Source organism: Aotus nancymaae, unplaced genomic scaffold, assembly GCF_030222135.1.
Source record: "Aotus nancymaae isolate 86718 unplaced genomic scaffold, 86718_ANA_hifiasm-v0.15.2.pri h1tg000057l, whole genome shotgun sequence".
Classification (NCBI taxonomy): Eukaryota; Metazoa; Chordata; class Mammalia; order Primates; family Aotidae; genus Aotus; species Aotus nancymaae.
In genome coordinates this window covers 22,553,095-22,578,744 of record NW_026988471.1, presented here as the reverse complement: position 1 = coordinate 22,578,744, position 25,650 = coordinate 22,553,095, and the positions used below count along the sequence as shown (strand labels likewise).

The following is a 25,650-nucleotide window of genomic DNA, read 5'->3' as shown; positions in this document are numbered from 1 at the left end:
TATTTTTTGTTTTTAGAGATTTGGTCTTGCTCTGTTCCCCAGGCTGATCTCAAACTCTTGGGCTCAAGCAATCTGCCCACCTCGGCCTCTCAAAGTGCTGGGATTACAGGCGTGTGCCACTGTGCCTGGTCCTTTTGCCTACTTTTAAATTTTATTTGTCTTTGTATTGTTTAGTTGTTCAGTTGTAATTGTTCATTATATATATTATCAAATATATGATTTACAAATATTCTTAGGTTATAGTTTTACTTTCTTAATAGTATCCTTTGAAGCAGAAAAGTTTTTAATTTTGATAAAGTCCATTTGTTTTGGTTGCCAAGGTTTAGGTGTCTACTATATTTTCTGAATGCCTTTGAAAATAATTTTTGTAAATCACTTGATCCTGCATTAAAATATAATCATGCTATAGTTATTTTATTAGCATTAAAAACTTATAAAAGTTATTGTAAGCAGCAGTGTTTACAATGCTTTCTTTTTTAAAATTTTGTCTGAAAATTATTTTACAGCTCTATAGTATCAACCCTCCTTGCTCTTATGGATGGATTAGATAATAGGGGTGAAATTGTTGTTATTGGTGCTACAAACAGACTTGACTCTATAGATCCTGCACTCAGGAGACCTGGTCGTTTTGACAGAGAATTCCTGTTCAACCTGCCTGATCAAAAGGTAAGAGTTTTTGTTTTCAGTATGTTAATATTTATATGTAATTCTATAAGGCATATGTTCTGAGGGTAATAGTTATGAATTTTCATTGTTCATATTTTGTGCTTATAGGATATCTTAGTTAATACTTTAAAAATCTTATGTTATTATGGAACAGATATTTTTCTATTAACTATTATAAGAAAGTTTATGATTTTTAGGCAGTAAGAGGAAAGCTCTTGATTAGGTCACTGTAGATGTTTACTTGAGCTTTAGTTCTCCGGATTGTAGTAATTGTCCTGTATGACAGGTTATGTCTCTAGTTAGCCAAAGTAATTTTATTCTCATAAAATAATGTTTTTATAGAGTATTAGCGGGTTTATGAATAAGGACCCAGTACCCAAATTTTCACAGAAATTGCTATATTTAATTAAAAGCAACAAACGTTATTCATTATGGTATAAAGTGTTTTAAAAGAATGTATTAACACAGGGCAATGTTTATCATTGATTATGTAAATGTTTTTTAATATGATATACAAAGTTCTTTTTTCCTAATTCAACTTGAAATTTTTAATATTATCTTGGTTTGATTAGTATCATCTGACTGGCTTTTCATTAGAAAGTCATATTTGAGAGGAAGAGATATATGCAGAGGAGATACTGTATGTGAATATGTATTGTTGTATGGCTTTGTTCTTAGACCTGTGTGAAATGCCTGGGTTTAACATACCTAGATGTGAAAATCTTAGTGATTAGGACTGTATGGAAGACAATAGAGAAACAAAGGCAATGGCTTCCCTGTGCAGAGCAGTTCATACTTCAGATTGATATCAGTCTCCACAGTCACCACTAGTTGACTCAGATTTGGATTGACAATCCAATTTACAGGCTTTAAATTGGCACCAGGTTTACCTAGTTTTGTCAGGACAGGAAACATAGCATATACAGCATATTTTCATTGCCAAAGTGCAGCCTTCAGGAATGTATCATTGCATATTGGTGTGTTTATTTGTAGGAGATAGGGCTGAAGTAGGTACAGTCTGCTTTAGCATGGGGAAGCATCAGCTTTTATTTTTTGGGACGTATAACAACAGTCCAAGCACAGCTTTTATGCTCTTCAGTACATGGGGAAATATGCTTAGTTCTGAGACACAGAACAGGAAAGCCATTTCCTTGATTTCCCAGTTGTCTTCTGTACTATCTTAGTTAAGTAGGCCTCAGAGTCTATATGCCAGTCACAGCCTCACAGTCCAGGTTCATTTCACACAAATCAAAAGTTTAACAGTAATCAAGGTCTAGAACAGTACTGTCTAATAGAATTTTCTGTGATGCTGGAAATGTTCTTTATTGGCATTATTCTTTGAGCAGTGTGCAGTGTGGTAGCGACTAGCCACATGTGGCTGTTGAGCACTTAAAATATGGCTAGTGTGACTAAAGAACTGCATTTTAAATTCTGTTTAGTCTTAGTTAATTTAAAATTTAAATAAAATAGCATTGTGTGGCTCATGGCTTACTATATTGCACAGCATGGATCTTGAACATAGTTTTCCACAGTAACTTTCCCTTTCTAACATTTCAAGGAAACAGTTTTATGAGACTGAAATCTAAGGTCATTTTTCTCAGGCCAGAGTCTGTGGAAAGGCCTATGCTGGCTATTTACCTTTTTCCCTTAAATAGTTTTTAAGGTCCTGAGACTAGATGAGATTACCAAATCTTCTGTCTTACAGAGCAGTCAGTAAGGCAAGAGGAAAACTAAGAGAGTGGGGTGGTCTGGAAGCCAAGTGAAGAAAATGTATCAATGAGGAGGGTGTGATTAACCATGTCACATGTTACTAAGTCCATTCAGCTGAGGACAGAAAATTGGTCATTGTATTTATCATTTTGGAGGTCATTAAATCTGATGAGAACAGTTTCAGTTAGTAGTGGGTGCAAACACTTAATTGGAGTGTGTTAGTTCAAGAGAAAATGAGAAGGAATTGGAGGGAGCGAATATAGATATGTTTTAAAAAGAGTTTTTCTGCAAAGGGAAGCAAAAAATTTAGGCAATATGATATTGAAGGAAGCAGGAACAAGATAATGTGTTTCATTGCTTTCAAGATGGAAGAAATATCCAGTAGAAAAGGGAATTTTTGTGTGAAATTGAGAGATGTCCTCAATAGGCAAAAAAGCGATAGGATTTAGCATAAAAGTGGTGTGAATGACTTTAGCTAGGAGCTGGCTAGTTCATCTGTGACAACAGAGAGACGACAGAATATTGTTGGTGCACATGCTGATGGATGGACATCTTTGGTGATTAGGATGTGAGGAGTCTGTGGAAGTTTTTTTTATTGCTTCAGTTTTCTCAGTGAATTAGGAGGCAAGGTTATCAGTGGAGTGTGAAGATGTGCTGTGAAATAGTTTGCTAGGAGAAAGGTATAATGAATGGCCTAGGGAAGTATTAAGGGTAGTAAAAAGAACCCATTTGGGTCATTAATTTAAAGTGTTACCAGTCAGTGTGTTACTCCTGTGGTTTGGCCAATAGAGTGTCATGACTCTTGCTATTTGATTAAGTAAAAGATTAATAAAAGTAAATCTTGGTTTCAAATTTTAATACCTTTGTTACTATTTGCATAAAATGTACATTTTCTATATGCAATAATGCTTTTAAATTTATTTTCCTTTATCATCATCATCATGATTTTTATGATTGTTATAAGTAATATATGTTTGAATGTATACTTGTGGATTCTGAAAAATGAGGGGCTTGAATTTGTCTTTGACATTTAATAGTAGAGGAAGGTACTTTCTATTAGAGGAAGCCATTTGACTTCCTATTTGGTATGCTATATAGAGTAAAATACGTAATGAACATTTCTTGATTTCTACATTTAAATAATTTTTTCTTCATTCTGTGTTTTGTTTTTAGTATGACAAAAGGAAGGTGACTTTGATTGGGTTATATAGGGAAAGAGCATGGAACTTAAATGTTTTAGGGACCTGAAAATAATTTGCTAACCTTAGATATAATTAATTTCATTTTTTAAAATCTCCTTTTAGAGAAATGAGAGGATAAGAATGGATCTCATTTTGGGATATCTTCCAGCATAATTTTTTTTTGACATACTCTTGATTTTTTAAGGGTCTTGTAATGAGCAGTACCTGTGCTGCTAATGAAGTTTATGTAGATTCTTAATGTTCATCTTACAGAACATATATGCTGTTAGGTTGATATTTCTTTTGGACCTTCTTTTTTTAGTATCTGTTCAGGCAAATACTTCAAGTTGGAAGAAAATAAGTGTCATATCATTGCTTTAAGTTTCATAGCTGAATGCCTAACTTAGAACTTGGAATTGAAGCTGTAGCTATTGATTCCAGATTTGGTCAACTTTTTGAGCAAGATTTATCTTCATGACTTTGAAGTTGTTCTGTTTTGTTTTGTTGCTGGACCCCAAATTCCTCATCAAGCCAGTAAGATGTTGTCATCTTGGTTATAATTTGCTTTTTCATATCTCAAGAAGCTTAGATAGCAGTGTTGAGGGAACAAACATACTCAATTTTTAAGAACTATTGTAATTTTCTCCAAGGAAGACAAATGTGAAAACAAAATTCTCATCTGACTGTTGGTGGTGGTAGTATCAACTGATTATAGATTCTTACATGTTAGTGGTTTTTTAAAAAAACTATTTTAGGCATGGTACAGTGGCTCATGCCTGTAATCCCAGCACTTTAGGAGGCCAAGGAGGCGAATCACTTGAGGTCAAGAGTTCAAGACCAGCCTAGCCAACAGTGAAACCTCATCTCTACTAAAAATATAAAAATTAGCCAGGTGTGGTGGTGGATACCTGTAATCCCAGCCATTCCGGAGGCTGAGTCATAAGAATCGCTTGAATCTGGGAGGCTGAGGTTGCAGTGAGCTGAGATCACACCACTGTACTCCAGCCTGGTGATAAAGCGAGGCTCAGTCTCAAAAAACAAAAACAAAAAAGCTATTTTAGAAAAATAAATTTGTTTGTTGTAGAACCAATATGTTAAAATTTTGATTGTGCTATGCAGTCAGATTTAAGCTAGAGAATGCTGAAATCAATGTAAAATTGTTTATAACACTTAGATCTTTCAATGCATTTAATTGATATTTACTGAAATTACCTTGGTAGATATTAAATGCCAAAGCATCAACTAACTGACAAAGTAATAATATGCATTATATATATATACATTTTTATTTTATATTTTTTCTTTAAGACAGGGTCTCACTCTCTCACCCAGGCTGGAGTGCAGTGGCGTGATCACAGCACACCGCAGGCCTTGATCTCTCAGGTGCAAGTAATACTCCCACCTCAGCTTCCTGAGTACCTGGGACCACAGGTGTTCACCACAATGCCCAATTAATTAAAAAACAATTTTTTTTGTAGAGACAGGGTGTCATTATGTTGTCCAGGCTAGCCTTCAACTCCTGGGCACAAGTGATCCTCCCACCTCAGCATTCCAAAGTGCTGAGATTGCAGGTGTGAGCCACCACAACTGGCATGCATGATATTTACTTAAAATTGAAAACTTTTCGAATAAAAACTTTTTTCAAATTTAAGTTACTTGTCATTTTGCTCATTGTCAATCATAACACCACAAATCTATAAGTTAAAGTTTGTTTAAAATTATGGCTATAACTTTTATAACATTAAAGTTTTTTGTTCATATATTTTCAAATGGTAGAAATGGTATGGTAGAAAAGTGAAATTTGGTTTTGAATTCTAGTCCCAGATGAGTCATGGTTGTTGTATGCTGCTAGTCAATTTTCTTCACCTCTTACAACATTAAATGTCTTAGATTGTGAAACAGAGACAAGATCTCTACTATGTATCTCTCAGTTTACTGTTGGAATCAGAGTTGATGTAGATAGATGCTAAGTTGTTTAAATTTTTTTTAAAAATAAATATTTTAATGGGATATGGTTAGTCAAAATTTATTTCACCTAACATATTTGAGGGATCGATAATATTTTATCTGTACTTTTCTTCTTGGGCAAGACTTTATATATCTGTGCTTTTCATCTTAGGCAAGAAAACACATCTTACAGATCCATACCAGGGACTGGAATCCAAAATTGTCAGATGCTTTTTTAGGTGAATTGGCTGAAAAATGTGTTGGTGAGTGTTACTGTTTGAATTCTTTGATTGTCATTGTTCTGCTAAGCCTCCCTTTGCCCTTATGTTTGGAATGTGAATGAGCATAGTTATCTTTTTGATTGTGCAACAGATTGGCTCTACCTTTATATTTTAAAGTTATTTTAACTGTTTCACTTAAAGTTTGGGTACTTCTCAATTAGAATTTTAACTGCCATTAGGTGTTTAGTTAACAAAGCTCAATAATAACATGCCTTTCGTTGAGAGCTGGGTATCCATAATATTACTACAGGGTCTCCTTTTGAAACAATCATTCCCTCTTAGAAATTTTACTAAGAAAAATAAGCTTAAACTTGAGAAAGAAAGGTTCATGTCAAAGCAGGACTGCAGCCTTTTACTTTTACTTTGCAGATTACACAATGAGTTCATTTTCATTCCTGTGGTCTAGAAAAAAGCTGGGTGGAAGGGGTCTTCAAAGAAAAGAGTTAATGGTATTTGATAGTATTTCCCCAAATATAAAACTTTTCAATTTAACTGTAAATTTTTCACAGAGTGGAAGATCTCCCCACAGAGTGAATGGACACTACTGTCCTTCTAGGACGTGGTGAGAGCGTTTATCTGCGCAGATGATCACACATACGAGATGGAATTCAGGGTTTTGGCTCTAATTAGGTCTGAAATAAAAAGAATACAATATTAGGTAGCTGAATATGCACACACGTATTTCTCCTACATTCTTTCCCCCCTTTTGTCTGTTTTCCTCTCATTCTCTGAAAAATATAAATTAAAAAAAACCCCAATCTTCATTAACTTTTTAAGCATTATGAAGAAATCTCCCCAAATAAGTTCACTAACAACAGCTTACTTGGGAAAACTTTAAAGTTACCAAAGCCAAAAAGAACAACTTAATTTAAAAAATCATTGTGATCCCCCATCAAATAATTAAAACTTAAATAGAACATTAGTCCATTCAGTTAGCTACATCCAAATTATCCTCTTCATCCACAGGGACCTCCATCTCCGAAGCAGCATTCCTCAGCTTTTGAACCACAAAGACCTCGACAACTTCTGGTGAGGAGAAAACGTAAATCTCTCCAGCACTACTTCAGTTTAAGCTTTGCCTGGTATAAGAGAGCATGCGCCAAACACATTTCATGTAAATTTGGCTTGACCTTTGCAAAGCCTTGTGCTGCTTTATGGGAGAGGGTGGTATTTGGTACAAAATCCAATCTTTTCCCTTTTTGAAATTAGACCCCTTTTATTTATGATATTATTTTATTAGAGTTCAGATCAGACTGGGAAATCTTTGTAGACTTTTCTGTGAATTTGTCACAGAATGATCCTTAACTGAAATAAGCAGAAGTCAAGTTGTCAAATCGTTTTGGAAATTCCCTAAGAGATAGGTATTTTAAATTACTTTCTATTATCCTGTCTACCATCTGAAATATTATATACTCTAGTTTAATTCTTCATCCCAAATATTAGAATCTTAGTTTCCTTTTGCATTTCCAAAGACAATACTTCTCGTTTTTCCAAGTGATTTATTTTAGCTTTTAGGGAGTTTCTTGAGTTTTTGAATTTCCATGGTATAATTTCTTATAGGACTGATAAATTTCTCTTACCATTTTTCCTCCCCTCTGTGGGGTGGCCGTATGTCTGCAGACTCTGTTTATATACCATTTGCTTCCTGGACGGTAACATAAAAATCCATTATAATTAAATGACTTCTGTTTTTTGTTATGACATTCATTTCATCTGAGAAACCGGTTCACATAAAAAAAAATCAAATTCAAATCTTTAAGTGGGAATGAAATAGTATTTTTAAATCCATTACAAACTGACTAGTGTATATATGCCAGACATGTTTTAACAGGAATGGGTTCAGTTCATTGAAATTTATGCCTAATAAAAGAGTATGTAGTCTTGATGAACAGCTGCAAAGATAGCTGACCTTTTGTTAGAGGTTGTGGATTTGGTAACTTTTACCTTGAAATTCCCAAGTTCTTGGAGGTTTTTGCATGCATATTGGGTGTGATTTTTGCATAGTGAAAAACTCAACATACATTGATATCAGGAACATTTGCATAAATAATAGGAACTTACGATTAATGAAATGTTCAACTCTAATCATATTTATCTATTCCATTTTGAATGAGAGGGCTAAAACAATGAAAGAGTCTCAATGAAGTGTCTATCTTGTGGGCCTTCGTTATGTTTGATGCTGTATTTAGAACTTCATAAAATTTTGTTACGGCCTTGTTTCTAGTCTCTTCAGTAGCTGTATTTTCAGCCTTTCAGAATAATTTCTATCTTAATAGCAGTACTCAAGAATGCTGTTTATTTGATGTCTGAATGTGTGCACAGAGTATTAGAATTGTAATGTTAGAATTAGTATGGTTATGAAAGAGATGTTTATAATTTCTTTAATATTAACTTTTAACTCCTAAAAGGCTGTAGTATGTTTTCAGTATTACTAGAATGATCATATTATTTATTGTCTAAACAAGGACCCTTTGAGAGTGAAAAGTTGTGCTATTAATTATTATTTTATGACAAGGCAAAAGGCCTAACCAGCAAATGTGGTCACCCTAAGTATAACCCATTTAACCATGGTTATGATGCACTTAAAAAATTTTAGAAGGAAGTATGTTAAATCAGTAGTTCTCAATTTTGTGTGTGTATCAGAATCACTTCTAAAGCTTTCTCGAAATACACGTATGATTTCAAACCCCCAGAGATTCTGATTCACTAGGTTTATTGTGGGGCTTGGGAATCTGTTTCTTGTTTCAGTTTCAGTGTTTATTCAGATGGATAATCAAGGTGAGAATCGCAGATATAAACTGGTAATTCTTACTTTAAGCAAATGTAAAGAAATTCCTCCTTTATAGTCTATTGGTTATGATAATTCATGTGAAAATCTACTTCATTAAGTGGGGTCTGTTGATAATTTCTTTTGTCTGGAATAAATGAAGGCAAGATGAACAATAATATATTGCTGTTACATATGTAATTAACATGTTATGGCAAACATAAATGTTATGGGTAACATTACTATGTAAAATGCCTTCTAGTGGCTAATTTTATGTTTTGCCTTAATAGTTTCTGGGTTTTAATTTTTTTAACAGGCTTTTGCACTTAAAATGGGATTGTACAGTATGTTCATTAACTGTGTATATACTTTTAAAGAAGAAATAGAAATGTGGTTGTTTATATTGTTTGAAGATGGTAGTATATTCCTTAATTCCTCTGGAATGGAAGACAGAATTCACATTCTATAATCACATCCTTGGATTATTTTGTTAACTGTTTATAACTTTGAGCTAGTATTCTATACATTATTGAATTAATGTAACAGATATATATACAAAAGGAAAATATATTTTTTCCAGGTTTATTCTTTGAGAAATAGAAAATAAAATGAGACACTAGTGGTAAATTTAGTTATCTGAAAAATTATTTGTGAGACAGATCGCTGTCATGGAACAATGTTAATGCTTAATCTGCTTATAGTCTTCTGAATTAAGTTCTTCCAGATCATATTAAATTTTTCCCTAATTTTGAATAAGTTTTCCTTTGTAATCACCATTTTAAGTTCAGTATTTAAGTGTTTTATAAGGTCATCGTGAGGTATAAAAAGATAAATAGGCCAGGTGTGATGGCTCATGCCTATAATACCAGCACTTTGGGAGGCTGAGGCAGGAGGATTGCTTGAGGCCAGGAGTTCGAGACCAGCCTGGACAAAGCGAGACCCCTATCTCTACCAAAAAAAAAAAAAAACAAAAAAAAACCACACAAAATTAGCCTGATGTGGTGGCACACACTGTAGTCTCAGCTACTCAGCAGGCTGAGGCAGAAGGATTTCTTGAGCCTAGGAAGTCAAGGCTGCAGTAAGCCATGATCACCTACTGTACTTCAGCCTAGGTAACAGAGCGATATGCTGTCTCCCCAAAATAAAATAAAATAAAAATAAACCTGGTATTCGTCGAGGAGCTTAGTTAGGGTCCAATATTCTGTAACTATTTGAATGGTTCCCCCTGCTGGCATAACTGATAATTGTGACCAAATGCAAGTTGAATTGCTAACAGAAAAAACTAGTTTGAGCTTTTCTTTCATTTTGTGACAAGGATGCAACAGAGTATGTGTTTTTGTGTGTATTTGTTACTCAGATGAATGAAATGACTTTAAAACACTGGGGCTTGATCTGTTGTTTGATTGGATCATCCATTAAACATGGGTAATAAATAATACCCCATGTTGATATAACCCTTAGAATTAGATTATCAGTCATTTTAAACTAAACAAAGAAAATTAATGTGGAAAATCACTGGAAATATTTTTTCCCACAGAGAGCATTCCTCAGGAGGAAATATTTTTTAATGTTCTTATTTAATATATTTGGAACTATCAGATGAATTACAATTTTAAGTGATAATTATAGGAGTAAATGAATGTTAATAGTTGGCTGCACTCAGAGTTAGTAGTAGAGTACCTCTGTTTTTGAAGTTTCTGTTTATATACCACTCTTTCATGTGTTTGGAAGTTAATATTAGAAAAATCCTTTATAAGTAAGTATAATGTCATGAGAACTAATCTAATGATTGAGAATACTGATGATGGACTGAAATGTAACTATTATTCTTTTAAAACTTTTTTCTAAAGAAAGTTGTGCATTATAGGCCAGGTGTGGTGGTTTACGGCTGTAATCCCAGCACTTCAGGATGCCGAGGCAGGCGGATCGTTTGGGCTTAGGAGTTTGAGACCAGCCTAGGCAATATAGTGAGACCTCATCTCTACAAAAATAAATAAATAAAATAAAATAAAAAAATTACACCAGTGTGGTGGCACACGCCTATAGTCCCAGCTACTCAGGAGGCTGAAGTGGAAGGACCACTTGAGGCTGGGAGGTGAAGGTTGCAGTGAGCCAGATTGCACCACTGCACTCCAGCCTGGCTGAATGACAGAGTCAGATCCTATCTCTTATTAATTAATTAATTTATTTGAGACTCTGTCTCTTAAAAAGAAAAAAAAGTTGTACATTGTAATCAGTTAATCACATAATACATGACTTTTGTTTTAAAGCTTATATCAAGGACATAAGAAACATAGCTTGTTTTACTTTAATATTGTTAGCTTATGTTTTTGTTAATTAAAAATATTCAAAAATTTTTAATCTTAGTGTAAGTATTTAGCCTTAATTCAACAGTTTTATTTGGTGATTTTAAATGGCTAGTTTTTATTTTACTGATAAAATTGTACATAGTTATTGATTTAGTATTGATTACAACTTTAGATAAAGATGTGTATATTTACGAAACATAGTTGGTGCATGGAATAATGAATGTACCTTTTTTATCCTTCTCCTTTTGTGCATTAGGCTATTGTGGAGCTGATATCAAGGCCCTGTGCACGGAAGCTGCCCTGATTGCGCTGCGGAGGCGTTATCCCCAGATCTATGCTAGCAGTCATAAACTGCAGCTGGATGTTTCCTCAATAGTGCTTAGTGCCCAAGATTTTTACCATGCAATGCAGAATATTGTGCCTGCTTCCCAGCGTGCTGTGATGTCTTCAGGGCATGCACTGTCTCCCATCATAAGGCCACTGCTGGAAAGAAGCTTCAACAACATCCTAGCAGTCTTGCAAAAAGTGTTTCCTCATGCTGAAATTAGCCAGAGTGACAAAAAAGAAGGTACTGTAAACTACTTTTCATATTGTTAAAATGAAACAAGTACAGGAATAAATAAATATAGTTTCCTCATAAGATTATGTGTCATTTTTGTAATATTAACTATTTTATTCAGTACTATATATTCCAGGCCTGGCATATTGCCTGACATATGGTAGTTGCCTGGCAAATGTTTGTAAGACAAATGAATGAATGTTCACTTTTGGGACATTCTGATCATCTTAATATAGGGCTATTACTATCTTTAGAAAGTTGACTGTAATAATAATAGGTTAACCTTTAAAGCCCTTAAATTGTCATTTATTACTCCTTTTTTTTTTTGAGATGGAGTTTTGCTCTTGTTGGGCCAGGCTGGAGTACAATGGTGCCATCTTGGCTCACTGCAACCTCCGCCTCCTGGGTACAAGTGATTCTCCTGCCTCAGCTTCCTGAATAGCTGGGATTACAAGTGCCTGCCACCACACCCGGCTAATTTTTTTTTTTTGTATTTTTAGTAGAGACGGGGTTTCACCATTTTGGCCAGGCTGGTCTTGAACTCCTGACCTCAGGTGATCCACCCGCCTTGGCCTCCCAAAGTGCTGGGAATACAGGCGTGAGCCACTGTGCCCCGCCTATTAATCCTCTTAACAGGCTTACAGGTGAGCACTCTGATTATATAGAGGTGGAGAGTGGGAGATGTAGGCTGGTAATTTATTTATTTATTTATTGAGACATAGTCTCATTCTGTCACCCAGGTTGGAGTGCAGTGGCGTGATCTCAGATCAGTGCAACCTCTGCCTCCTGGGTTCAAGTGATTCTCCTGCCTCAGCCTTCCAAGTAGCTGGGATTACAGGTGTGTGCCACCACACCCAGCTAATTTTTTGTTTGTTTGTTTTTAGTAGAGATGGGGTTTCACTATATTGATCGGGCTGGTCTCAACGCCTGACCTCAGCTCATCTACCCTCCTTGGTGTCCCAAAGTGTTGAGATTACAGACATGAGCCACCACATCCAGCCTGGTAATTTAGTTAATATAAGGTCTTTTAGAAAGTTCTGGGGCCTGCCTCAACCCAGGGAGCCTGACCACAGAGCCTTTGCCTTTACCTATGCTGCTATAATGCTTCTTTGGATTAAACTCATCGTTTTGTTGTTATTGGTAGGGCACTCTGCAGTATGCAGTGCTGATAGGAGTGTGAGGTATTGCTAAAGGAGTAAATAAGAACCTGATTGTAGAGGGTCTAGAGTTGTATCAAGCCTCAAGATTGAACTTTGCACCTGAGATACAAACAGAAAACTATCTTTAAAACATCACTCCTGGCTGGGTGTGGTGACTTATGCAGTATAATCCCAGCGCTTTGGGAGGCCAAGGCCGAAGATCACCTGAGGTCAGGAGTTCAAGACCAGCCTGGCCAGTATGGTGGGACCCTGCCTCTAAAAAATAATAATAATTAAAAATATTAAAAACATCAAAATTTAAAATTTAAAAATTAGGTTGACATTCTAATCAGAGTATAAGGCTTGTAAACTTTGAAGGGATACTAATGTCTTTTGATTATCTTAATTTCTCCAGTGCCTAGCACCTGGTCTGGAATGTAGGCCGCACCAAACAGAAAATTATTCAGAGAATTATACTAACATTAAAAATATATATAGTAAAAATTATGAATATTGTTCAATGAATTCTTCTGTCATAAATATATTTTTCAGAAACTTTAATTGTTTAGTGACAGACTCACGTAAGATACCACATGGAATACCTGATTTCTTACATTTGGCAGACAGAGCGAGGAACGACTATTTTATTGAATATCTATGAGCCAGGCACCATGCCATGATTTGTGAATTTTTTGTTTCTGAATTTCATAACTGGAAATGTATTGTATGTACCAAAACTTCCCAAAAAACTTATGTCACCTTTAGAAAATCATAAAACCTCATCTTTCCTTTGGAGAGATTATCATAGCTCTTTATCTCCATTTGTGAATTGCCATTTTATAGTATTATTATCTATGTTTTCTTATAACTTTTTTTTGTAAATATAAAGTATACATTAGATCCTGTTGGTAGAACTAGTTGACATGAACCAGTGGAGAAGAGCAACCAAATTTTATTTGATTATCAATAATGACTTTTAGCTATTTAGTTATATTATTTGTTCTGGCTTGTTTTGGTCTTTAATATTTTTCTTAGACAAATATAATTTCCTTGTGTGTATGAAATTATCACTCAAAAGATACTCAGTTATTTCCCAGATCAATTTTTAAAGTATGACTTGTACTAAGTATTTAGCTTTTAAAAGCCACTTGAAATCTCTATCTGCCAGCACAATTTAGTATCTCATTTTAGAAAGCATCTGTATATATATTTTTTGGTTTGTTTTGAAAGGGTATGATTTCTCTTTATCTTAATTCTCTGTCATATCCTGTACACATGAAGCATTGCTTTTTATTGAATGAATTGTCACTTTTGATTAGGTGTGTTTGAAGTATAGCGGTTCATACTTTAGGTGGTAGTCTAGGTAAGGCTTTAAGTGTTGCATTGTCAGTAGAGATTTTAGTTCCATTTAGTTCCCTGAGTGGTAACCTAAGGCCCATAGAGAGAATAATGCTATGTAAATGAATGTATTTTTAATATTAGCTTTGACAGAATTTCTGACTCCATCTTAACTAGACTAAGACTTCCTTGACATGGTGTATCCTCTTTAAAAAATAAGAGTCAGTTTATTCCTTGTTGCTTTTATAAGAACTGGCCTTGACTCAACTAACCTACTAATTAAACTAAAGATGAAATGGACTGGTTTTGGTCAAAATTAACTCAGAGACTTTTAGTTAAATAAGTGGGATTTTATGAGAGTGCCACTTGTTTTCTAGACTTGTTTTTTTTTTTCAGTCAGTCAGTGAGTTCTCCCAAATTACATCTCATAATACTTCAGTAGATAGTCTGTAAAGGTAAAAATATTATATTAATTTTGTTTGTAAATTATTTTAAAAGCTGCAATTTGTTAATTTGCCTGTATTATATTTGATAGATAACTTATTAGTTAATGTCGTTTGATTTTTAACTCAATTTTTCATAGCTTTGGTAGGACACTAATATTAAATGACTTTGTAAGCCTCATAACCATTGTGATTTTCTTAAACAGATATAGAAACTTTAATTTTAGAGGATAGTGAAGATGAAAATGCTTTATCAATTTTTGAGACCAGTTGTCACTCAGGATCACCAAAGAAACAGTCAACTGCTGCTATACATAAACCCTATCTTCATTTTACAATGTGAGTAATTTATATCAAATTTCTTTGTATTTAGAGTGATATTTGACACTATGATTAGAATTATAGTATATTTTTACTCATGGTCATAACTGGGGGAATATTGTTCTTCTGTTGTTTGGACACAATTCTGGAAAACTTTTACTGTGTATTATTTTTCATGTAATAATTAGTTTGTTGGTTAACTACTTAGGTGTTTTTTCCTCCAAGTAGAAGAATCTTTCCTGCTACTTTGATTTTTTTTTTTTTTTTTTTTGAGGCAGAGTCTCACTCTGTTGCACAGGGGAGAGTGCAGTGGCATGATCTTGGCTCACTGCAACTTCTGCCTCCTGAGTTTAAGTGAGTCTCATGCCTCAGCCTCCTGAGTAGCTAGGATTACAGGTGTGTGCTACCATGCTCAGCCAATTTTTGTATTTTTAGTAGAGATGGGGTTTCATTGTGTTGGGCAGGCTGGTCTCGAACTCCTGGCCTTGGGTGATCTGCCCACTTTGGGCTCCCGAAGTGCTGGGATTATAGACGTGTGCCACTGCACTCGGCCAAGTTTACTTTTTTTAAAAGTGATGGTGTGAATTTTTTTCCTCCATGGAGGCCGGGGAAGGCTTACCCTTAGAAAGTCAACCCATGAGCTCTAACTTCATTGCTTTTTATTTAAACTAAAATGGGCAGAAATAAAATATTTGCCATGATCTGGAGTACTTTAATTTGTAGTGAACTTTAGATGATCGTTTAGGTCTCTAAGGCTACTAAAGAGATTTTGGTTTAGAAATTGTTCGGTAATTAAATAACTTTTTGATTTTCTAGAAACATCATTAGTTTACACTTTCATAAGTTGGGTCTTATGGTTTTTCAATTTACATTTACCCTTTTGTTATCTGTGTTAAAGCAGCTTTTGCTGTGCACTATAATAGGTAAACACTTACAGTACAAATGTAATTTTAAATGAAGAGACCAAACAGTTTTCACATACTAACAGCATCTTTACTTGGATTTACATAATTAGCCCCATAATTGAAGGACCATAAAGCTTCAGTCAGGTAGATCTAATAGCACTTCTATTAGAAGAGGCTGGATTGTGTGTACTTTCAATATTTTGAACAAATTTAAGTCTCCAGCTTGAAGTTTTCCCATGTAGATTTTGGCACATTGTTGATTTGATTATTAGCATTGATAATCCTTTCTTGTTTTTCATTTTTAAAAATGAGCCTAAATTACTTTCATCTTCTCTTTTTTTCTTCATATGTTCTTTAACAGCAAACTCTTCTATTAGTAAGTTTTTTTCTTCTTCTCCAGATTCTTTTATGCTCTTGGGGAAATTTTTTTATAGGCTATTTCAGCATTTTACAGATTTGTTTTATTGATAGTTATGGGAAAGCCAATTTTTTTTTTTTTTTTGCCTTTCACCTGGCTAGCCTTTTTCTCTCTCTCTTTTTCTCTCTCTTTCTCTCTCTCCCTCCCTCCCTCCTTCCCTCCCTCTCTCCCTCCCTTCCTTCCTCCCTCCCTCTCTCTCCTTTTCTCTCCTTCTCTTTGTGTGTGTGTGTGTGTGTGTGTGTGTGTGTGTGTGTGTGTGTATGTGTGTTTGACAGTTATAGTTATTTGGATTTGCATTATATAGTAGCAGAAACTAAGAAACTGTCAAAAGATGTGTTTAATTTTATAAGATAACTGTTGTCAATAAAGGAATATAGAAATAGATTTTGCTATTAGAAAATATGTCAGTTTTAAGTTTGACTTTTTATTGAGGACATTTCCTGCCACTGATTTAATGTGAGACATTGGTATGACTCATTTTGTTTTAGCTTTTCTGAAAGAATTGGTTTAATTTTAGCTTCCTTTACATAAGCTTTTCTAGTTCATTGACTTGACTTTCCTACAGCTATATTCTAGAATAAACATTTTTAGATGTTTTAATAATATTATTCATTTATTTCTATATTCAACTACCCATTTATCCAATTTTTCTTTGTTTACCATATGCCAGGTATTGTATGAGATGCTGAAAACATAAGTGTGAATAAGATATAATTCTTACTTTAGAGAAGGTCTCATTGTTGGGGGTGACAAACATTTCAATATGGCAAAAGTGCTGTGAAAGCAGAACTAATTCTGCTGGAAGTCTGGCAAGTTTTCACAGGAGAAATAGTGATGTTTGCTCTCTTTTGCAGTATGAAGGGATGGGAGTTTGCATCTGAGTGCTTTTAACAAATTAGATATGCATTTGGTATGTAAAGATCTTGTGCTTCATATTCAGTAATGTATATAGGCCTCTCAAGAATCATATTGCATTTGTGGTATCATCATTTTATAGATGAGGAAACTGAAGCACACAAAAGTTAATTAAGTTGCCCATGATCATCTTTCTAGCAGGTGGCAGAGCCAGGCTCTCTGTGCTGTTTGTTTCCTAAGATAATATTTTTTCCAAATTGATTTCTGAGCTTAGTAAGTAGCTAGGGAATTACATTGCTTCTTTAGGTAAGTTGAACAATATGTTTCACACTCTCCAAGAAGCATACACTTTAGAATTAAGGCCTTTAGTATTGGCAACATACAGTCTTTTTTGTTTGGTTGGTTTAGTTCGCTGTTTGAGCAAGATACATTAATGTTACAGATCAATGCAGAAAAAAAGGTGCTCAGCCAGAAGAAAGCATAAGTTTAGTGCTGATTTTTAGTCTCATTAGCCTGAGTATTGCTGGTGGATTTCTGAGAATAGTCTCCTGAAACAACATTGAAACCTTTTCTTTTTCACATTTAATATAAAGGAGAAATCAAGATTGTTAAGGTTTACCAATCTGGTAGAGAAGCCTTATGATGGAAAATAAGTTATCTTTCTTACTTTATGTAATCATAAGGGTGATTAGAAACAGAGCTTTCTGAGGTTTTCCAAATGAAAATAGCTTTGTTTTTTCTGATTAGAAAGATGGTATACACTGTAGAAAATTCAAGTAATAAAGAAGAGCATAAAGAAGAAAGTAAAAATTAAAGCCCCAGCATCTGCAGGTAATATTTGTTAAAGTTTTGATGACCACACTTCCATGTTCTCTCTATGCATGTATAATGTATAGACTCATACCTTATTAGATTATATCCACCTATAAGTTGTTAATATAACTTACTTTTTCATCCACTGTGTAGGTAATATTATTTCATGTCAGTATATGTTTAATATCATTATTTTAAGATAGCTGCATAGTAGCTATCCATAATTTATAGACCCTTATTGGTAAAATTTGAAATTTTCAAGTTTCCTCTTTTCTAAACAATAGATTTGTTTCTAAGCATACATCTTTATACCATTATCTGATTCAAAGTGTAAGGTAAATTTTAAGAACAGCAATTGCTGTGTCAGAGAGTATACACATTTAGCATGTTGACACAGATTGTTAAATTATTTTCCAGAAGGCTTGTACCAGTTTACATTTCTCATACTAATGTATGAAAGTGGTGTTTTTCTGCCATTATCAATTCTGAGCACTGTCTTTTAAAACCTTTACAAACCAGATAGATGAATGTAATATCTTTTTGTTTTGTTGAATTGCTCATTTGTTCTTTTGTATATTCATTCACTCATTCAAATGTTTTGTGAAAGTGCGCATCGTGTTCCAGACATTGTCCTGGGTACTTGGGATATGTCAGTGAACAAAATAGGCTAAGATCCTGCCTCATTGAACTTCTGTTTTTAAATGGAAGAGACAGATAGTAAAACAGTAAATGTAATAGATTGCTAGATAGATAAAATGTTAGAAGATAAGTACTATGGGAAAAAATATAGATGATAGTAAGAGGTTGGGGAGTCCATAGGAGTGGAGTGAGTTACTGAATATTTTTGGGCATACATTTTGGCATATTTAGACCTACCACATATAATTTCAGAAAAGTTGTGCTTTTTTTCCACTAGTTGTGAAGATATCAGTTTTCCTATCTTCTCATTGATAATGGGTATTAAAATTAATTTTCAGTTTATTAATATAACAGATAAAAGATGTCTGTCATTATTTTCATTCATATTTTCTCAATTTTTTCCTCTCTGTGTTAATGACTACCATTTCATTCTCAAGCCTAGATTGACCCTGTCCAGTGGCCCATCTCCTCTTTGTTGTACCATTGATCTTTCCATCTATAGCTGGACTATATTTCCCCTTCTCTTCCCATGACTCTTGTGAGCCACCATCCATTCAGTTGTCTCAGCTAGAATTTGACATCATTCTCAACTTCTTTCCTTTTCTTTCTTTCTTTGTCTAGTCAATGACCAAGTCTCTTTTATTTTTCTCACTAAGTAAGTCTCATCAGAGGCTATTCCTTCTTCCTCTATCACTTTTTTTGTTGAACTACCATTCACATCTCATGCCTGGGTTACTATAGTAGATGCCTGATTGATTATCTTTCCTCTCATTTGCCTTCTTTCAAAACCCATTCCCATACTGACATGCTGAGATAGAGTTATCTTCCCTTAACATGTATATGAGTATCTTGCTCCTCTAAAGTATCTTAATGCTTCCCCATTGTCTTCAATACACATTCCAAACTTTTAACATGGCTTACAAAACCCTTTGTAGCCCTTTGTAATCTAACTTAACCTTTCTTTTTCTCTCCCCAACCCTAGTACCTTTACTGCACCCCTCACAACATGTCCCTGATACTTTAAACCAAACAAACAAACAAAACCAAAACTGGCTGTATGAGCAGTATCAGTTACCCCAAAGAGCCATGTTCTTTTTATCCTCTGGTCCTTTGCACATCCTGTTTTGTAGTCTTGGAATTCATCTTTTATACCTCCAATCCGTTGGGTTTCTGCCTCGGTAACAGTTTTCCAGAAATGCCTTCTATGAGTGTCTTAACTGGTATCTCCCATAGCACTGTGTACTTAAACAGGTATCACTTATTAATCACATTGAATTATGGTAATTTTTTTTTTTTTTTACTAAATACCACTCAATTATGAGCTCTGTGATAACACTAGTATTGTTTGATACTTAGGGTTAAGGCATTCAGCATAGGAGGCATTCTATAACTGTTAAATAAATAAACACTTTAAAAAATTTCCTATTTCTATTTTCGTTTTGAATTGTCTGAGTTCTTTGCCCATGGAGGCTTTTTTTCCCCCAAAACTATGCATATAAACTCTTTATACATTAAGAACCATTCCTGTTTATGACAAATTCTTTTTTTTGTTGTTGAGACGGAGTCTCACTCTGTTGCCGGGCTGGAGTGCAGTGGCGCGATCTCGGCTCACTGCAACCTCCGCCTCCCAGGTTCAAGCAATTCTCCTGCCTCAGCTTCCCGAGTAGCTGGGACTACAGGCACACGCCACCACGCCCAGCTAATTTTTGTATTTTTAGTAGAGATGGGGTTTCACCATGTTGGCCAGGATGGTCTCAATCTCTTGACCTAGTGATCCGCCTGCCTTGGCCTCCCAAAGTGCTGGGATTATAGGTGTGAGCCACTGCGCCCAGCTGACAAATTCTTTTTATTACATTTTTTTTTTTGAGATGGAGTCTCACTCTGTCACCCAGGCTGGAGTACAGTGGTGAGATCTTGGCTCACTGCAAACTCTGCCTCCTGGGTTCAAGCAATTCTCTACCTCAGCCTCCCAAGTAGCTGGGATTACAGGCACCCGCCACCCTGCCCAGCTAATTTTTGTATTTTTAGTAGAGATGGGGTTTCACCACTTGGCCAAGCTGGTCTTGAACTCCTGACCTTGTGATCCACCCACCTTGGCCTCCCAAAGTGCTGGGATTACAGGTTTGAGCCACCGCACCCAGCCAATTTTTTTTTAATTAAATTTTCTTTTTATGTTTTTTTCAATCAACTGTTTTTTGAGATGGGATCTCTCTATATTGCCCAGGCTAGTCTTGAACTCCTGAGCTCAGGTCATCCTTCCAACTCAGCCTCTCAAGTATCTGGGATTACAGGCATGTGCTACTGTGCCCTGCTCTGTGGCAAATTCTTTATGCCATTTGCTTGTTTGCTATTTGGTTCAGATTATAATTTTTGAGTTACAAAGGTTTTTAGATTATTATGAATTAAAAATAAGTGAATCTTTTTATTTAAATTTTGTGTTAGAAATCATTTTGTTTATGCTGTGAAATGTCCGGATTCCTCTGTTTTTAAACATTTATTTTATCATCCATTTCTGTTCCTTTTATTTTATTTTTTGAGACTAGGTCTCATTCTCATTTAAGCTGGGATACAGTGGTATCATCATGGCTCCTGGGCACAGGTGATCCTCCTACCTCAGTCTCCCGGGTGGCTGGGACTACAGGTGCACACCACCACACCTGGCAATTTTTTATTTTTTTTGTATTTTTTGTAGAGATGGGGTTTTGCCATGTTGCTCAGGCTGGTCTCAGAACTCCTGGGCTCAAATGATCCACCCACCTCAGCCTCCCAAGTGCTGGGATTACAGGTGTGAGCCACCGTGCTGCCCCCATTTATTTTTTATGATTCTTTTCTTTGTTTTTAATTGAATAATGGATTTTTTTTTTTTGTACTTTGGGCTCTGGGATACATGTGTGCATCCTGCAGGATTGTTGCCTAAGTACATACATGCCACATCCACCCTCCCCACTGCCATTACCTACATCAGGCATTTCTAGGCATTTCTCTTGGTCTTATCCTTCCCCATCCACCCCCACCCCGCTGTCCCTCCCCTCCCCTCCTCCTCCCTACCTAGCCCAGTGAGTGTTGTTTTTGCCCTTCTCTGTGCCCAAGTGTTCTCATTGTTCATCACCCACCTATGAGTGAAAACATGCAGTGTTTGGTTTTCTGTTCTTGTGTCAGTTTGCTGAGAATGATGGTTTCTAGATTCATCTATATCTCTACAAAGGACACAAACTCATCGTTTTTTATGGCTGCATAGTATTCCATGGTGTATATGTGCCACATTTTCTTTGTCTAGTCTATCATTGATGGGCATTTGGGTTGATTCCAGGTCTTTGCTATCGTAAACAGTGCCGCAACGAACATATGTGTGCATGTGTCTTTATAATAGAGCGATTTATAATCCTTTGGGTATATACCCAGTAATGGGATTGTTGGATCAAATGGTATTTCTATTTCTAGATCCTTGAGGAATCACCACACTGTCTTCCATAATGGTTGAACTAATTTACATTCCCACCAACAGTGTAAAAGTGTTGCTATTTCTCCACATCTTCTCCAGCATCTGTTGTCTCCAGATTTTTTTAATGATTGCCGTTCTAACTGGCGTCAGATGGTATCTCAATGTGGTTTTGATTTGCATTTCCTAATGACCAGTGATGATGAGCATTTTTTCATATGTTTGTTGGCCTCATAAATGTCTTCTTTTGAAAAGTGTCTCTTCATACCCTTTGACCACTTTTGAATGGGTTTGTTTGATTTTTTTTCTTGGAAATCTGCTTTAGTTCTTTGTAGATTCTGGATATTAGCCCTTTGTTAGATCGGTAGATTGCAAAAATTTTTTCCCATTCTGTTGGTTGCCGGTTCACGCTAACAATTGTTTATTTTGCTGTGCAGAAGCTCTGGAGTTTAATTAGATCCCATTTGTCTATTTTGACTTTTGTTGCCGTTGCTTTTGGTGTTTTAGTCATGAAGTCCTTGCCTATGCCTATGTCCTGAATGGTTTTGCCTAGGTTTTCTTCTAGGGTTTTTATGGTGTTAGCTCCTATGTTTAAACCTTTAAGCCATCTGGAGTTAATTTTTGTATAAGGTGTAAGGAAGGGGTCCAGTTTCTGCACATGGCTAGCCAGTTTTCCCAACACCATTTATTAAACAGGGAATCCTTTCCCCATTGCTTGTTTTTGTCAGGTTTGTCAAAGATCGGATGGTTGTAGATTTGTGGCATTGATTCTGAAGCCTCTGTTCTATTCCATTGGTCTATATCTCTGTTTTGGTACCAGTACCATGCTGTTTTGGTACTGGTACCAAAACAGAGATATAGACCAATATACAAGGCTACAGCCTTGTAGTATAGTTTGAAGTGAGGTAGCATGATGCCTCCAGCTTTGCTTTTTTTTTTTGCTTAGGGTTGTCTTGGCTATTCGGGCTCTATTTTGGTTCCATGTGACATTTAAAGTGTTTTTTTCCAGATCTGTGAAGAAGGTCAATGGTAGCTTGATGGGGTTAGCATTGAATCTATAAATTACTTTGGGCAGTATGGCCATTTTCACAATATTGATTCTTCCTAACCATGAGCATGGAATGTTTTTCCATCTGTTTGTGTCCTCTCTTATTTCCTTGATCAGTGGTTTGTAGTTCTCCTTGAAGAGATCTTTTACATCCTTTGCTAGTTGTATTCCTAGGTATTTTTTTCTCTTTGTAGCAATCATAAATGGGAGTTCGCTCATGATTTGGCCTCTCTATTAGTCTGTTGTTGGTATATAGAAATGCTTGTGATTTCTGCACGTTGATTTTGTTTGTATCCTGAGACTTTGCTGAAGTTGCTTATTAGCTTGAGGAGGTTTTGGGCTGAGATGATGGGGTCTTCTAAATATACAAGCATGTCATCTGCAAATAGGGACAGTTTGACTTTTCTTCTTTTCCTAATTGAATACGCTTTATTATTTTTTTCTTGCCTAATTTCTCTGGCTAGAACTTCCAATATTATGTTGAATAGGAATGGTGAGAGAGGGCATCCTTGTCTAGTGCCAGTTTTTAAAGGGAATGCTTCCAGTTTTTGCCTGTTCAGTATAATATTGGCTGTGGGTTTGTCCTAAATAGCTTTTATTATTTTGAGATACATTCCATCGATACCTAGTTTATTGAGAGTTTTTAGCATAAAGATCTGTTGAATTTTGTTGAAGACCTTCTCCGTATCTGTTGAGATAATCATGTGGTTTTTGTCTTTGGTTCTGTTTATGTGGTGGATTACATTTATGGATTTGCGTATGTTGAACCAGCCTTGCATCCCCAGGATGAAGTCTACTTGATCGTGATGGATAAGCTTTTTGATGTGCTGTTGCAGTCAGTTTGCCAGTATTTTATTGAATATTTTTGCATCAGTGTTCATCATGGATATTGGCCTGTAGTTTTCTTTTTTAGTTGTGTCTCTGCCAGGTTTTGGTATCAGAATGATGTTGGTCTCATAGAAAGAGTTAGGGAGGATTCCCTCTTTTTGTATTGTTTAGAATAGTTTCAGCAGGAATGGTACTGGCTCCTCTTTGTACGTCAGGTAGAATTCGGCTGTGAACCCATCTGGACCTGGACTTTTTTTGGTTGGTAGGCTATTAATTGCTGCCTCGACTTCAGACCTCGTTATTGGTCCATTCAGGGTTTCAGCTTTTTCCTGGCTTAGTCTTGGGAGTGTGCAAGTGTCCAGGAATTTATCCATTTCTTCCAGATGTACTGGTTTATGTGCAAAGAGCTATTTGTAGTAATCGTTGGTGGTAGTTTGTGTTTCTGAGGAATTGGTGGTGATCTCCCCTTTTTCATTTTTTATTGCATCTATTTGATTCTTCTCTCTTTTCTTTTCTGTTAGTCTAGCTAGTAGTCTATTTTGTTGCTCTTTTCAAAAACGCAGCTCCTAGATTTATTGAATGTTTTGAAGGGTTTTTGTGTCTCTGTCTCTTTCAGTTCTGCTCTGATCTTAGTTATTTTCTTGTCTTTTGCTTGCTTTTGCATTTTTTTTTTAATCTTTCTCCTCTAGCTCTTGCAATATTGATGATAGGGTGTCAATTTTAGATCTTTCCTTGTTTCTCATGTGGGCATTTATTGCTGTAAATTCCCTCTAGACACTGCTTTACATGTGTCCCATAGATTCTAGTGCGTGTGTCTTTGTTCTCATTGGTTTCGAAGAACATCTTTATTTTTGCCTTCATTTCATTGTTTATCAATTCGTCATTCAGGAGCAAATTTTTTTTCAGTTTCCATGTGATTGTGTGGTTTTGACTGTTTTTCTTAATCCTGAGTTCTAATTTGATTGCGCTGTGGTCTGACAGACTGTTTTTTACGATTTCTGTTCTTTTGCATTTGCTGAGGAGTGATTTACTTCAATTAAGTGGTCAATTTTAGAGTAAGTGTGATGTGGTGCTGAGAAGAATGTGTATTCTGTGGATTTCGGGTGGAGTGTTCTGTAAATGTCTATTAGGTCTGCTTGGTCCAGATCTGCGTTCAAGTCCTGGATATCCTTGTTGACTTTCTGTCTCTTTGATCTGTCCAGTATTATCAGTGGAGTGTTAAAGTCTCCCCCTACTATTGTGCGGGAGTCTAAGTCTCTTTGTAGGTTGTTAAGAACTTTATGTATCTGGGTGCTCCTGCATTGGGTGCATATATATTTAGGATTGTTAGCTCTTCTTGTTGCATTGATTGTTTTACCATTGTTTAATGCCCTTCTTTGTTTCTTTTGATCTTTGTTGGTTTAAAGTCCATTTTATCAGAGACTAGGATTGCTACCCCTGCTTTTATTTGCTCTCTATTTGCTTGGTAAATCTTCTTCCATCCCTTTATTTTTGAGTCTATGTGAGTCTTTGCACGTAAGATGGGTCTCCTGAATACAGCACACTGATGGGTCTTGACTTTTTATCCAGTTTGCTAGTCTGTGTCTTTTGATTGGGGCATTTAGGCCATTTACATTCAATGTTAATATTGTCATGTTTGAATTTGATCCTGCCATTTTGTTACTGGCTGGTTGTTTTGCCCGTTAGTTGATGTGGTTTCTTCGTTGCGTCATTGTTCTTTACTATTTGGTATGTTTTTGCAGTGGCTGGTACTGGTTGTTCCTTTCATGTTTAGTACTTCCTTCAGGAGCTCTTGTAAGGCAGGTCTTGTAGCGATGAAATCTTTCAGCAATTGCTTGTCCGTAAAGGATTTTATTTCTCCTTCACTTATGAAGCTTAGTTTGGCCAGATATGAAATTCTGGGTTGAAAGTTCTTTTCTTTAAGGATGTTGAATATTGGCCCCCACTCCCTTCTAGCTTGTAAGGTTTCTGCCAAGAGATCCACTGTGAGTCTGATAGTCTTTCCTTTGTGAGTGACTTGTCCTTTCTCTCTGGCTGCCCTTAG

At 35.6% G+C, this 25,650-nt stretch overlaps 1 protein-coding gene across 4 annotated transcripts in view; it reads left to right on the top strand.

Moving 5' to 3' along the window:
• Positions 1-25,650, top strand: part of ATAD2B (ATPase family AAA domain containing 2B) — a 194,084-nt gene that overhangs the window by 102,942 nt on the left and 65,492 nt on the right. For all 4 annotated transcript variants that reach the window (XM_064363892.1, XM_064363891.1, XM_064363890.1 and 1 more), the window contains 4 exons: positions 507-666; positions 5,677-5,767; positions 11,118-11,429; positions 14,547-14,679. In XM_064363892.1, coding sequence (XP_064219962.1) covers positions 507-666; positions 5,677-5,767; positions 11,118-11,429; positions 14,547-14,679 — 696 coding nt within the window. The remainder of the gene's footprint in view (positions 1-506; positions 667-5,676; positions 5,768-11,117; positions 11,430-14,546; positions 14,680-25,650) is intronic.